The following is a 15,144-nucleotide window of genomic DNA, read 5'->3' as shown; positions in this document are numbered from 1 at the left end:
GGCAGCTTATCCTTAAGATCAGCCACCCTTCCCCACAACATTTTGTGTTTAATGGTGTTCCCTTTAGAATCTCTACACCTGTTCAGTTTCCAATGATTGAGATATTCATTGGATGACTGGACACAGTAATATGAATCACAGACGATCAAAGTCTGTGTTCCTGGCTCCGAATGTTCGAACATTAGAAGAAGAGCCTTAAGCTCGGCCAACTGGGCTGTGCAGTCCTCTAAGGTCTGAGTGTAGGTATTATGAGGATGGAAAACTCCGTCTTCCATTACCCCGCACACGGCTGCGCAAGCTGCCGAGTATTGATGTTTAGTACCCACAGCCGGTTGTGCCGATCCGTCAGTATAAATGATGGTATCATAACTGTCTATTGGCAATATGTGTAGAGGAGCGGGGTACTCCTGTTCATACTGGAGAAATTCTTGCGTCTGAAGTCTTGGGTCAAACACATAATCAACATCAGTGGCGGTCAGAGACGTTGCCCATTGAATCCAGCGTGGATGTAATGCTTTAGCGTTTGGAACGCTCGCTTTAGTGACAGCCTCTAAGGCCGGCACCGGGGAGACAACAATAATGCGCTTCCCCTGGGCAAGTGGCCTCTCCTTTATGACGTCCATCTGAACTGATGTCAGAATTTTTTCAGTAGGAGCAAAACGTTTCTCGGCATTGGAGTACAAATGTGATTTGTATGCTATCGGCACCGTGTCACCCTCATTAAAAGGTGACACAGGTAAATCCAAGGGCACCAGCTATTATTCTGATGACCAAATTTGTTTTATTGTCACATGTGTACAAGTGTCTAGCTTCCAGCATGTCCCGTTGTATGTCCCTAAGGATGTGTGTGTGTTCAATCGTCCATCGCCTGCTAGAAAAGTTGGGCTGAATTAAGTCATAAAGTGGCTTGATGCGTTCAGCATAATCTGGAATGTATGTTCTGCCAAAATTAAAGAAACCCAGTAATGACTGTAATTTCTTAAGCGTATTTGGAGGTTGTAGCTGAGCACACTTTTCTAGGAAGTGCGGGGCCAGGCTCTTTCCTTTGTTGGATAGTTCATATCCTAGGAACAATACACTAAGAAAGGCTATCTTGCTTTTCTTAAAATTAAATTTATAGCCAAAGGCTGCAAATCCCAAAATTATCCGATCGACCCTTGCAAGATGAATGTCAAGGGTTTCGTCAGTGAGATAGATATCATCCACATAGGATAATGCATCGGAATCAAGCTCGTGCAAGATTGATGTTACACGGGCCGAAAACAGTCCTGGGCTAAACGACAAAAGCGTTTCTGAGAGCCAAAGGAAAATGCAACTTAGGTCCCTACTTTCATGTGCTAAATTCTGGCAGAAAAACCCATTAGATATATCCAATGTAGTTTTGTATTTTTTACGCACTATATTATTAATCAGCGCTGTGCTGTGTGAATTTTGTATAGCATATGTGCGTGTATGACTATTCAAGTGTCTATAATCAACCACTATTCTATATGAATGATTAGGTTTCGCAACGGGAAATAGCAGATTATTCATTGCCGATGTACAGGGCTCAATTACTCCCTGGTCCAAGTTGTGACAGTATCTCCGTCACTGGAGCTTTTGCTTCATGTTTAACAGGGTATTGTGGCTGCGGGTGTGGTGTAGACCGAACTGGATAACATGACAAGGAGAGTCCTTGTCCCAACCTACATGATTACGGTATAATGCAGGTGCCTGCGCTAAAGCCCATTCAGCAGCATAGGCTTTTTTGTCTGCCTCCGGAACAAGATCGGAGAAAGAAGGCAAAATGACATCTTCCCCATGTGGGAGCTTGCGGACATGTTCAGGTGGCCAGTCTCTCTCGGCCAACAGGATATCACTAGTAAGTTCATCCCAGAATATTACACTAATAATGCGTTCCACGTCTCCCTCTATCTGAATTGTTAAATCATAAACCCGATCGGGTGGGAGAACGCGTCCATCCGCCGTCTCAACCGCGATGTAATCGCTAGTTGCTGTCGCATCCAGATGATCTTTCAGACTCTGGCGACATATCATGACCTCTGCCGCGCTGTCCAACAGAGTCACTGCCCACCTCTTGTTCCTCAACAGTGTACTCAATACTACTTGCATTTTTAACGGTCAGTGCTGCCACTTTCTTTTTTTTAAATTGTGGCTTTTTGTTGAGGAGTCTTTTCTTCTTTTTTAATGGTAGACTGTGGCAAGTCTTTCTTTTCTTTCACGTATTCCGGACGTCGATCTTGACGGCCCCCTCTCTCGCTACGTCTATCCGGTGTGTCCTGAAAGGAACGAGAAGGACGTGAATCAGTATATCTGTCTGGAGTTCTAATGTTATCCCTATTCCTGAGATTATACCTCCTTTCGGAGTACTCTGGATGTGGAGAATCAGCTCTTTTATTTCTCCTGTCTTTGAAATCTTTTTGCTTGTCCCCGCGCTTTTTAGAGCCCTCTTGTGCTTGCTTCGTACCTTCCTTATGGGTGGTACTCGGTAAGTCCAATTTTTAGGTTTGGCTCCCAACCCATCTCGTCCTATACTAGTATAGGTATCGGAGATTATTTTCGGTAGCTGTCTCTCTTGTTCCACATTTGGAGTTTCCCGGAGATGCTGGCGTATTGCCAGTGCCACCGCTTCCCCTTTAATATTACTTAGTATTATTGAGGAGACGGCGTCAAAGTTACGCATCAATTTCATCCCAGATCCAGGGCCGGTGCAGCCCCATGCACGTTTTGTATTTGTTTTAACACTTCCGGTAAATTGGCAAGTGTAGGGGTACCATGTGTGGTAGTATAAACGGCAGCGAAGACTGTACCCCAAGTGCCAAATTCATCCACTGAGGGAACCATCCCGAATGGCAAGCACATAGTGAGCAATCTATGTTTCTCCTGTGGCCCTGTATGGGGGAACACAGCTTCCAGCTGATTTGTTTTCTGAGCAATCCAGAACAGTATTTTTTCTCGTTCCGTGGGCACTTTAACCATAATGGTATGCACTGTTTGTGGATTAATCCCAGTAGCTAATTGATATCCACCAGGTACTGGTGGTGCTGGACGCGCTGGTGTAGTGTTCAATGTTCGCATTACGAACTGAACCAATCGTCTATATAATGCCACTAATTCATTATATAATATTCTTAAATCTACAATCGGCATAGTCTGCATGCCTGGGTGAGGTGTATATGTGGCAAACATGGGCCACGTAGGCCCTTCATTACTTAAAGGACCTAGCCTCACCCGTCGCAGTACATGTGGTAGGGCGCCTTCAAACCAGTTCTGATGCTCTTGATATGTGAGCGATATTTCAGGATACTGGTATGCTTCATATCTTACGGGTACGTCTGCAATGTCATATGTGTGAAATGTCTGCGTTCGTTGGTCAGCCTCAGGAAAGGCAACCCAACAGTAAAATGTTTCCGTTTGGTAGGCTTCAGTCGCTTCTATAATCAGAGTAACATCCCCACCCTCTTCTGTAATGCCATGCGCTAATAAATGTTGTGTAAGTGCATGTCTAGCATTTGCAGGAATGTCTATGGTATTAGCCATAGTTGTTTAGAGAAACGGAACACCAAAACCAAAAAAATAGGGGAAGTTTTTTCCTTTTGTGAGTTCGAGCTCGAACAACCTACAGCCTAATTAGGTGTTACCTATTTGGCTGAGGAGGATTCTCCCAAAGACCACGGACGTCTCCGTATAATGGTACTGAGGGTACCTGTTGTCTGTGAGACAGTGATAGTCAGGGTATCCGTAAATTAGTGCCTAAACACCATCGCTGGTGGCGCCATGTCCTAGTTTGGACTCTTGCTCTGAGCAAAACTGCTGGTCTCAGGATGACAGTACTTTCGTTTGTAGGTGACTAAGTTTCTTCCTACAACTAGTTGTAACTGTTGTCAAAACCTTACCGGCTTACTAGCAGTACCTCACCAGAAACACAATAGTAAAAGGTGATTTGTAGCAGTCGCTTACGCATGGACTCAAAGTAAGATCTCTCAGGGTTGTCGTGGTTAAACGGAAATTACCCTTTTCTCACAGATTTATTATGTCTCATACAAACAAAGGCAATAACACAGATGCAGTGAAGTTATAATAGTTTATATTCAACATAACTGAAATTTGCGATAAGTTGCATGAACTGCAATGATTAGGATAATGAATATACCAAGCAACAGTATTGTGAAGAAGAGAGTCATTGTTATAAAGACCCCCACCATTGTGCAATATATGAGAGAAATATATGTATATGTATAAGATGGAATAAGCCCTAATACCTTAAGGAGAATAGGTCTAACCTCCTACCTAAAAGGAGAGCTGGGTTCGTTAAACCTAATCTGCCAAAGCCGTGTCCATGAAAGGAGCCCCCAACCCTCGTTACCTTGGAATGAGGTCTCTATCTCAGACTTCGCAGGGACACGAAGACTGGGTCAGCGTCAAGATGACTGCAGCATCGGTATCAGCGATGGTGGCGATGCCCTCTGGTCGGAATCCCTCTGATTATCTGTCTAAAAGTGTGTTGTATTTATACAGATCTACAAGGTCCCCTGACATAAGTGCATGCTTGGGACGGCAATTAATATCAACAATCCCTCGAAAGTATGGAGAGGGAAAATCCCTAAGTGTGAATGCCTACTGTATGTTTGTCTTTCGTGCTTGATCTTGACGCCTTGGCGCAGTGACACTGATAACAAGTGGCCTAACTATAAACAAGGCCGCCATCTTAATGGAAATAAATAATTAAATGGACTAAGACAGAGCAAGCTAAGTAGGTTAAAAGTCACTGGGTGACGGGGGCACGAGTTTACAAGCCTACGGCTAAGCTAACTCCTGTTATCCCATTAAAACAAACTAGGATTCACTACAGTGCGTCCCATGCTGCAGTATGCCCCCTCGCACTTTATAGCGCTCATTGGATCTGGCAAGTGGGAGCAGGTGATGCACAAGATGGCTGCCTCCTGGGGACGCAAAGCAGTTTGGGATATGTAGTCCCTTTGTTCCCACTTAGCGCGCGTCCCAGGCTGTGGTATGCCCCCTTGCGCTTTATAGCGCTCATTGGATCTGGCAAGTGAGAGCAGGTGATGGACAAGATGGCAGCCTCCTGAGGCTGCAAAGCAGTCTAGGATATGTAGTCCCTCTGTTCCCAGTAAGCGCATTACTTAGTCTTTATATGTAGCTTTTCAACTACTTTAGGCAACTTCAAAGCACTTTCACAGGAAGCATGGCTTAAATGGGAACAGAAAGTGACACGGTCAGTAGTCATGGTAAAGGTAATTCTGGTAGCTGAATTTTAAAACCAGGCAAAACATTTGTGGTGGTGTCATAAAACCTTTAGCAATCTCGGAAAGTTGCCTTTTAATGCGAAGAAGTAAGAAAATCAAGCACCAGAAGGAGGAGCCGTGTACATGTAATGTGCTTCTTAAAACACTTCTAGCTTAGAGCAGTGGTTCCCAACCTTTAGACTTTTGTGGATCCCTACTTTATCATTACTGGCACCCAGCGACCCCCACTGAATCATAATTCGAATCAAGGGACCCCCCCCCAACTGAGTCATTACTGAAAGCTGGGGACCAAATGTGTTATTATTTAATTTTTTAAGAAGTAGCGGACCCACCTGAGGAGGCTTTGCGGACCCCCACAGGAGGCTCTACGGACCCCCAGGGGTCCCTGGACCGCAGGTTGGGAACCACTGGCTTAGAGTACATATGGAAAAACTAATCTGGATGGAAGGTGATTGGTGTGTGGTCAGTGCAGAAGTGCTAGTACACTTCAATTTTCTGAATGGGGGCACGGACAATGAACCCTAAACCTTTTAACTGCTAAGCCCTCCACCAACACCCATGCCAATTTTTTTTTTTTTGGACTGACTGACTGGGGTAGTTTTCACTTAGGCCCCCATAACTTTTTGTTCGCATAAGCTATTAATGCCAAATTTGTGCCCTTCAATTCCAACATCCAGGGTATTCTACAGGTACCCAGAGTTTGTGGATTCCACTGGAGGGAACTGAGAAATTAACTAAAATACAGCTAAATATGTTTGTTTGTGTTTTTTTTTTTAAGCAAAATGGGACAAAAGGGCTACAGAAGAAATCATTTGGGGTTTTTTCCCCCTACAAATGGCATCAAGGAAGGGTTTGCAGTTCTAAACTCACTGTCTTCCCAGCTTTCAGTAACAGACAGACTTGTATCAGAAAACTTGATTTTTCAACACAGTTTTAGCATTTTCCTGGTATGTAGCCCTTTTTTCCTATATTTTGTGCTTTGAACCTCCTTCCAGTTAGAGGTAGAAATGGGTGTGAATCCAATAAAGGTATGCCAGACAGTTAAACATTTCTGAAAAGTAGACAACATTCTGAATTCAGCAAGGGGTCATATGTGTAGATCCCTCAAGGTTTTCCCAGAGAAAGTAATAGTTGAAATAAACAAAAAATATTGAAATTGAGTTGAAAACAAAAAAGCTATTTGGGTCTATGTTGTCTTCTGAAACTTCTGCTAATTATGGCAGATTTTAGAATGCAATATCCTTTTACGTCCTCTGGACCCTTCTGTTTGTGGAGACATATAGGGCTTGTAGGTTCACCAAGAACCCTAGTTACCCAGAGCCAATAACTGAGCTGCACCTTCCAATGGTTTTTCATGGTGTATTTGGTATACAGTAGTTCATTTCATGGAATATAAAGAGTGAAAAATAGGTGTCAAGGAAACCTGTGTGTTTCCAAAATGGGCACAAGAGATGGAGCTTAGCAGCAGTGGTTATTTGCACCGCTATGAGTTTGTAGTTACCCACACTAGCATGTGAATTTGAGGGCATTTCTCAAAATGACTTCTTTCTCACAAACTGTCTTAAATTTGGAAGGCGCAAATGCAGAGAAAGACAATTGGTAATAACAATTATTCTCCTATTTGTGATCCCCTAAACCTCCTGATAAAAATGGTACCTCATTTGTGTGGGTAGGCCTAGTACCCGCAACAGGAAACACCCCAAAACAGAGCATGGAGACATCAAATATTCCACACAAAACTGACCTGTTTTTAACAAAGTGGGTAGCTGTGATTTTTGGGCCCTTCCTCAGCTGGCACCTAGGGAACCCTAACACAGTACATTTTTGATACCTAGACACCCATAGGAATCCAGGATGGGGTGAGTTGCATGCCTCTTACCAGGTTGTGTTACCCAGAAACTCTTGCAAACCTCAAAATGTGTCAAAAAAACAAATTTTCCTCACATTTCTGTGATGGAAATTTCTGGAATCCGAGGGGAGCCACAAATTTCCTAACACCCAGCGTTCCCCTCAGTCTCCTGATAAAAATGGTCTCTGACTTGTGTAGATGGGCCAAGTGCCTACCACAGAGAAGCGACAAAAACATGTAGAAATTGAGGGAGAACCAAAGGTGGGCCAAAAGGGCAGTTTTTTTCCCATACGTTTTTATGCTGACTCTGCTTTGGGTACCCACGCAAGTGGAATGACATGTCACGAGCGCAGATCATCATTTTACTGAAACAAAATGAACAGCCTTGGGAGATGGGGAAGATCTCCCCACCATCTCCTTAGGCTGTTTCTTTCCCAAAGAAATCCCTCTGGTGATTGCACCAGAGGGATTTCACATGCCATGTGCGCAGATGGCCAGGATCCGTCTGACACACATGAGCACTGTAGCGTGGGATGGCTGCCTGACGCACTGAAGTGGTTAAGTGCCCTGTCTGTACTTTCCATTCTGATTATATATATTTTGAAATTACACTTTTTTTGGTAAAGTAAGCATGTTCTATTTATGTGAGTAAGAAAAGACTGGGAATACTGTCATATTCTCTTTTCACTGGCTCAGCAAGAGTATCATTAGTTGAAATTACAAAATAAAATTGCAGCCAAAGAATGTAACAGTAAGCACAGCTCTCCAAATACAAATTCTCTCAAGTTAATAAATAATGGTTCCTATATTTTTAATTCTCGATCAGAACTTTATCAAGGATACCTAGATGACTGTAGCACCACCAGTTCCCCTACTTCCAGCACCACTGGGTCATCTGTGTCAACAGGTGAAGGCTGCTAAGCCAGGAATGAGGAATTCCTATCGACCCAATACGCCAGACATTTGATTTGGGATCAAGGATAACTAGTTTTCATGATTATTTTGACAACTGGATTATGAGGCCAGACTATCCACCAGCACAAACACTATGGGGTTATTCCAACTTTGGAGGAGGTGTTAATCCGTCCCAAAAGTGACAGAAAAGTGACGGATTTACCACCAGTCGTATTACGAGTCCATTATATCCTATGGAACTCGTAATACGGCTGGTGGTATATCCGTCACTTTACCGTCACTTTTGGGACGGATTAACACCTCCTCCAAAGTTGGAATAACCCCCTATGTCTGCTAGTTTACAATACCATGGTATGGTTGTGGGAGAGAGGACTGTCTGCTGGCAAGATAGCCATCAACATGTATAAGCCCTTGTTGCTAAGCCTATACTGTTAAGACAAGCACTCCAAGAAAAAACAATGAGCATTAAGTCCAGCTTGCATTACCGATAGTGGTGCCAAAATACAAACATGTAGACTCACAAAATGTAACAATTAGTGGTGATGTTTAATATTACTAAAGTGCTCCTAGATTACATGCAAATGCATGCTATGGAAAAGAACAAAGAAAGGCGAGTGTTCAAAATAAAATGTAGCCAAATATCTGTAATTTGTGAGAAAAAAGAATATAGGTTACAGGCAGTTTTACTATATTACTGTGCAATTGTTAATGACAGTTTTAAATTCCATTTCTATTAAGACATCAAATATTATAACGTATGTGATGCATGAAGGTACTTTTAAAAATAATAACGAAGAATCAGTGTAAAACCAATAAAAAAAAAAAAACATACAGGCTACCTTCTTAAAACATTTGTGCAATCCATTTTCGAATTTCCATGCAAAATGTGCAGAGCACCACAAGATAACTTGTTTAAAAGTTTTTTTCTTTTTTCTCCAAGCCAGGCTAAAATATTTTCCACTAAATGGAAACTCATTTCCTTCCACCCTCACCTTTTTATTGGAGGGGGTTTGTGTTCCTCTGTGGAAAAGGCTTTACACTTTCCCTCGTCAGGAGTAAAATTCTATCTTTCTAAGGGAATTTAGCCCTTGAACTGCCACTCCCTGACTACTTCATGATGAGTTGTAATTTGACACCTCACTGAATGGCACAAGAGAGTCAAGTAGACATTACACAGGATCCCTGAAACTTCCTGTCCCTTGGACAAGTAGATATTTTATAAAAATTCATCACCCTTATCACTCATTGTGCACAACGTCTAGGTTCTTATGTTAGACATCCTGTTTGACAGCAGAATTAGTGCTGGAGAGATCTAGGCTGTGCACTTCATCCTTCTGCATTGGGCTGTCCACCTAATTTTGTACTCTTTGCAGTTTGGCTATTATCTTTTTAGTAAGCTCATGCAGATTCCATTGCTGAGGACTAACCTAGTGACTACAACAGTTAGCCCAAGGTAATCCTTTGCGAAAGGCATAGAAGAGGCAAGAGTCTGCATAGGACACAAAGGTAGCAAGCAACACATTGTAAAATATATTGTGGAGTGGAGGAATTTACCAATAGGTTTTGTCTAGATTAACTTGATTGCAAACAATCTGACATGGGTATGGTGGCTGGTCCATTAAAGGAAGGCAATCAAATGGAAGCACTGTGATTTCTCCTGAATCACAAAGAAGGACATTGTACTTAAAAGAAATAAACCAGAGGCAGTTCTTGTGCCTCCGAGGTTTGGATGTTTGCTATGAAATCCATGAGTGCTGAAGAACTCAAAGCTGGTTGGAAATTTTGACATGCATTTGAGAATAATCCACACATAGCTAGTATCCCATATTGAATATACGTGAGAATAGACATTAAAGACAGTACGGTATGAACTCTGAGGAAAATGCACGTGTTGTTGAAGAGGGTAAACAGACGGGTGGACAATGTTTTGGGGGAAGCAACTAACAGAAAATAAGTAAAACACTGGAGCAAGTTTTCAGTAACTGTAAAATTGATGCAAGTTGGTTCTGTGTATTAGGTGGTCAATGGAGTGAAGCTCTTTCAAAACATCAAGGACAGGTGTGACACTTTGGCACCAGACCAGAACCACTGCAAGCTAATCACAGAAAATCACCCAAACATATATGAAAGTCACTGAATTATCTTTTGTCTCAGGATGGATAAAAGCGAATTCACATTCTTGTCTAGGAAAGAAATGAATAATGAGCGCAAAATATCATTGTTCCTCTACTTGTAAGGCCACTGAAGGTTATTAATCTGTCAGTGGAAGTGGGAGCGTATCATTGAGTGGTTTATCTACTTTTCAGGAGGTGCTGTCTTTCCTATCGGCTCAATTCATGCTTTTGGCCCAACTCTAACTTGACTCTCGAAGTATGTTTGCCTGCAGCTATTGGTAAATATACAAAAATATTCCCCCTGTTCCTAGAAAGATTATCAACTTAAGCAGCTGGACAGTTTGAGGCTATAACATTATTTTCAGCGTGCAAAGTCCCCTGAGAGTTCGTCACCCACAAAGCACTCTTCCAAGATAAGAAATGTATTATCATTCTAGTGTAGGAATTTTGGATAGCCAGTGGCTCACTGGATAGTCCCTTCGCAAGAAGGATATACATATGCACCCTTCAAATACACCAACTCCAACTACTATGTAAGTATATAGCAAGGAAACGTCTCGGAATCAGAAAGAGCAAGAAACTTCAGGACTGTCTTCTCAGGAACCTATAATAATATCTTGACTTGGATTTCCAGGGTGCCGGTGTCTGAATGTACTGAAAGTGCAATGACTGGCTTGAAGTGCTTGGTGCAAGAAAGAGAACAAGCATTTTCAATGCAACAGGTCTCCCATTTGTTCGAGTTAGAGCTATTAGCGTTGTAAAGCAAAAAAAAAAAAAAAAAACGCAGTGCGATTGTGCTATGTAAAATGCAGCGCGATCGCGCTGCGTGGAAAATAAACAGATAAACCAGTCCTGACTCCAGGCTAAAAACATCGAGCCTCGTATGTTTCTGGTAGTTTACCGGTGCTGTGTAGGTGGGCTAAACACTGGAAAAGGCATGACGTATGCATGCCTTTCACAAATGAAAGCAAGCAGATTTTAAAAGGCAAGCCCACAAACCAATGTAAGTGACTGACGTGTCATGGGTGTGGTTTCAAGCCCAAAGAGAGATTACAGAATGGACGGAGCATCTTGTGCTCGTCCATAAAAAGGGGAACTAGAAGTAGACTGAAAATGCAACATCAATTATCAAGTCCCATTTCTGCCAAAATGATGGTGTTGACAAGACCCTTTCAGTGCTGCATGAAGGCTTCTGCAAAGGGTCAGAGCCTTTAGCAGCTGAACTGAAGATTTCCGTAACTCAAAAACAATGAAGCAGCTAAACACATTAAGCAAATGATTTAACCAACATCTCGCAACACTTGCCCTCTGGAGATTCAATACTTGATCGGCCTGCTTAATCGCATCTCGGCGGGTATTACCATATCAAATGTGAACTCGATATAGATTCAAGGTAACATGGTTTGTTGATTTAAACCAATTAATTACCCTTTTTTTAATCTTAAAACAGCCCTTGACTAGCTGAGATCTTTATTTGGGGGCAGTCTTTAGACAATCAGTAACACTCAATTCAATTACCTCGTTTTTGCTGCTTAGATGATTTTATCAAATGTTTATCTAAATCTGGTTTGGACATTGAGGTTCCTTGATCATTTGACTCTCCTGTTATATATTATGACCCACGTTCCCCTGGATAAAAGCCTTGCTGCTCAAGCCACGTTACCAAAACTAAGCCAAGGATAACTGAAATGATCACTGGTTTATCTTTATAGAATGGACTGAGGGCAGATCAACTCCTTACACTGAGATAAACACAAGATGTATTGCTTGTACCCACAAGATTTAATAAGCCATCTATTAACTTCACAACTTGAAAACAGGTTCCAGCTGTTACTATTTATGGAATGCATCACATGGTTATTCAGTAATTCAAAACACACAACATAAGATACAACATCAATATGATAAACTGAGTTTATTAATGCAATCTTACCACTCCACGGATATTTTCAAGACGCACAACAGATGGAACGTTTCTCACATATGCCTCCAAAGAAGGATAGCCTAGCCTCTTGAATGGTATCCAATCTCCAGTTAAGCTATGGTACTCATTTTGAAGACGGTCTAAGGCCACTCCCTCTTTATTTGATTGGAGTACTGCTCGTAGCATTTTAGCCACCAGATCCTTCTCTGCTTCCACCATCTTGATCTGCAATTAGCACAAACAATTATTCTTAACAACAGTGTACACAATAAATTCACAGTATTCTCTTCCAGATTCCTTCTATTTAATTGATTCCTTCTATTTTAACCTGCTTCAGAACGCAGCAGCTTTTTTGATTGAACCAGGGACCATGCTATGCACACTATGCCAATGGGTCTACACTCTATTTTCAAACATCTTTCAAACATCTTGGATACTACCTGCGGTGGGAAAGAAGGACATGACGAATATTCCATAATAGGTGCTGTGATAGGACAATAAATCAAACACTACCCCATAATAGCTGCATACAATACTATTTATCGTCATATTAAGAGTACACCTGGCATCTCATGGACAAAGACCTGATTTACATTTGTTTAGCAATGCCTCCTACTTTAAGTGAATTGGATTTATTCTTTTCTGTATGTTACTGTATTAATAGTGCATCAACTTAGCTAAAAAGGGCAGGCAAATCATTAAAGAGCAACAGCATACGTAGCAGACAAGACAAGTGAAGAAACAGCCACATATAATTACTTTTATAATGTGAACTGAGAACAAAATGTTAATGAGACATCAACGCAAGAGTGATAGGCGCCAATTGTCACCCTAAACATGGGATCCCCATTTACCCTGGTTTGATTGTGGGCATTAGGTCAAGCCACCAAAGTCGGGTAGCATTTTTATCGGACGTGTGGGGATTGTGAACTGGTAGGAACTTTGTGGATTCCTACTGCTATGGAATTTAGGTCACAGAACGTCTGAGAACGTAAGAACAATTTTAGACCAGGTTTGAGGCTTGCAGGGCATAGTGGATAAGAAAAATAAATAAAAACGTTGTGGGAACAACGTTAAGCACACCACCCTGGATTCCACAGTGTGTCTAGTTGTTGGAAATGTCTGGGTTTGGTAGGCTTCCACAGGTTGCAGTCAAACGGAGCCCAAAAGTGCAGCCATTCAGCAATTGAAAGTGATACAATGCTGGCATTTATCCCCTCTCTGTTGGCCCCATTAGAAAACAGCACCTATAAAGTATTGAAATTACCTCCCACTCTCTTGCCATAGGAAAGGGAATGCTTTGGCTCCCAAGGGAACAGAAAGACTGTTGAGACTTTAGGGTTGAGGCCTGATGTCCAGATGGACCAAACGCCATTTCATTATTTAATAAATATTACTCCTCATATCCCCCTGGCTTCCCTTAGCCCTGTGGGGATAACTGGAGAAAAGCCTCTCTCGACTCAGGGGCAGAAAGACTGTTTAGATCATTTGGACAGTGGGGGTTTGCCCAATAACTGGGTGGGGTAGGCCACTGCTACCTTGTTTTATTTCTAAAACAAATTCCTGGAGTATAGTGTGCCTCCTGACCACCACCCCCCAAAGGGCCGATTGGAGGGAAATAACTTCTCAAGTGTAAGGGGGTTGAGGGGGTGCTTTTCCTGGGCTGGGCAGAACACTCTAATAGCCAGTGTGGCTGCCACTCCTTCCTCCAAATGCCTGCGTGGGCCATCCGCACCCCTTTTTAATTCCCAAAAAACATCCCTGGTGTTAAGTGGGATTCCTGGCCCTTCGCACTCCCCTGAGCACATTGGAGGTAATAAGCTCCAAACTGCTTCTAGGGAGGGACAGACAGAATTCTGTGGTTGTGGGGAGTGGTAAGCAGTAGCCAACTGCCAGGGTGGGGGGTGGGAACGCCGCCTCCAAAAATACTCCCTGGCTTCCTGGTGTTTAAGGGGTGGATCCCTATTTCGGGACTGTCCTCCTGTGGGTTAGGTCTACATAGTTAAACAACTGGCAATTGCTCAGGGTACCTTTCCAACCCATTGCTTTTTTTTTTCCATTAAGCCACCTCAAATTAGACCCAACCACATACAAATCAGGCTTGGACTTGCGTCAATATGATCAGTCCAGCCTAAACTGCCAAGCCAGATCCTCTTTGGACTGTGTGTTTAAATGCAAGAGAATAGCCAAGACTATAAGGCAAAGTTCTGTATGGAAACATATGGTTCACAATGACTCCCAGGACATCTGACCCCAGAAATGTCACTTGGCCTGCTATAGTAGTGTATGAACTGGGAAAGACATTATCAACCTTTCATGGCTTTCCTGACCAGAAAAACCTTCACTCCTCTAAAACCTGTAAAAAGACAACTGTAAAAAGAACAGATGATGGATGGAATGCTGAACAATGTCAAAAATATACGCCCAGTCAAAAATCTGGGCCTAAATCCATTGTGTTTTTTGCTCACCGCACCATTACAGTTTGTACTTAGCCATATGCAAATCAGTCTTGACCCTATTCCGCATGAGAATAGTCCAGCCATAACTGCCAGGCTAGGTCCTTCCTGGACCGGAATCAAGCACTCTGTGACTGGTATTGCAATATCACCTCTGATCAAGCAGGCTGGCTTGAATCTGGTGGCATAGCGAGCATGGGATCCATGTCTAGGTATACCCTTCCCATTTAGGGCAACAAATACAAAAAGAACAGATGATGGACATTCACCAGAGTCAAAGATCTGAGTCTAAATCCATTTTTTTTTTGCCTACCGTGCCACACAAGTTTTGACCCTGCCATTTACAAATCAGTCTTGACCCTGCTCCCCACGGGAAGAGTCCAGCTCGAACTGCCCGGCCAGGTCCTCCCTGAATCGAAAACAAGCATCCAGGGACTGATTTCGGTGAATCACCCCTCATCAGCCAAGCTAGCTTAAATCTGGTGGCATAGCGAGCACGGGATCCATGTCTGGGGATACCTGTCCCACTCAGTGCGACAACTGCAAAAAGAACAGATGTGGTCAGAATGCTGAACAATGTCAAAAATTCATCTATAGATCTGGGCCTAAATCGATCGTC

General features: G+C 42.6%; 1 protein-coding gene across 4 annotated transcripts in view; it reads right to left on the bottom strand.

The window, feature by feature from the left end:
- TDRD7 (tudor domain containing 7) overlaps window positions 1–15,144 on the bottom strand; it is a 779,147-nt gene that overhangs the window by 693,128 nt on the left and 70,875 nt on the right. For all 4 annotated transcript variants that reach the window (XM_069236519.1, XM_069236523.1, XM_069236528.1 and 1 more), the window contains one exon: window positions 12,079–12,294. In XM_069236519.1, the coding sequence (XP_069092620.1) occupies window positions 12,079–12,288 (210 nt within the window). In that variant the 5' untranslated portion in view covers window positions 12,289–12,294. The remainder of the gene's footprint in view (window positions 1–12,078; window positions 12,295–15,144) is intronic.

The sequence above is a fragment of the Pleurodeles waltl genome, chromosome 1_2 (assembly GCF_031143425.1).
Source record: "Pleurodeles waltl isolate 20211129_DDA chromosome 1_2, aPleWal1.hap1.20221129, whole genome shotgun sequence".
NCBI lineage: Eukaryota > Metazoa > Chordata > Amphibia > Caudata > Salamandridae > Pleurodeles > Pleurodeles waltl.
Note: the sequence above shows the minus strand (reverse complement) of the source record. Positions and strands in the feature narration are given on the sequence as shown.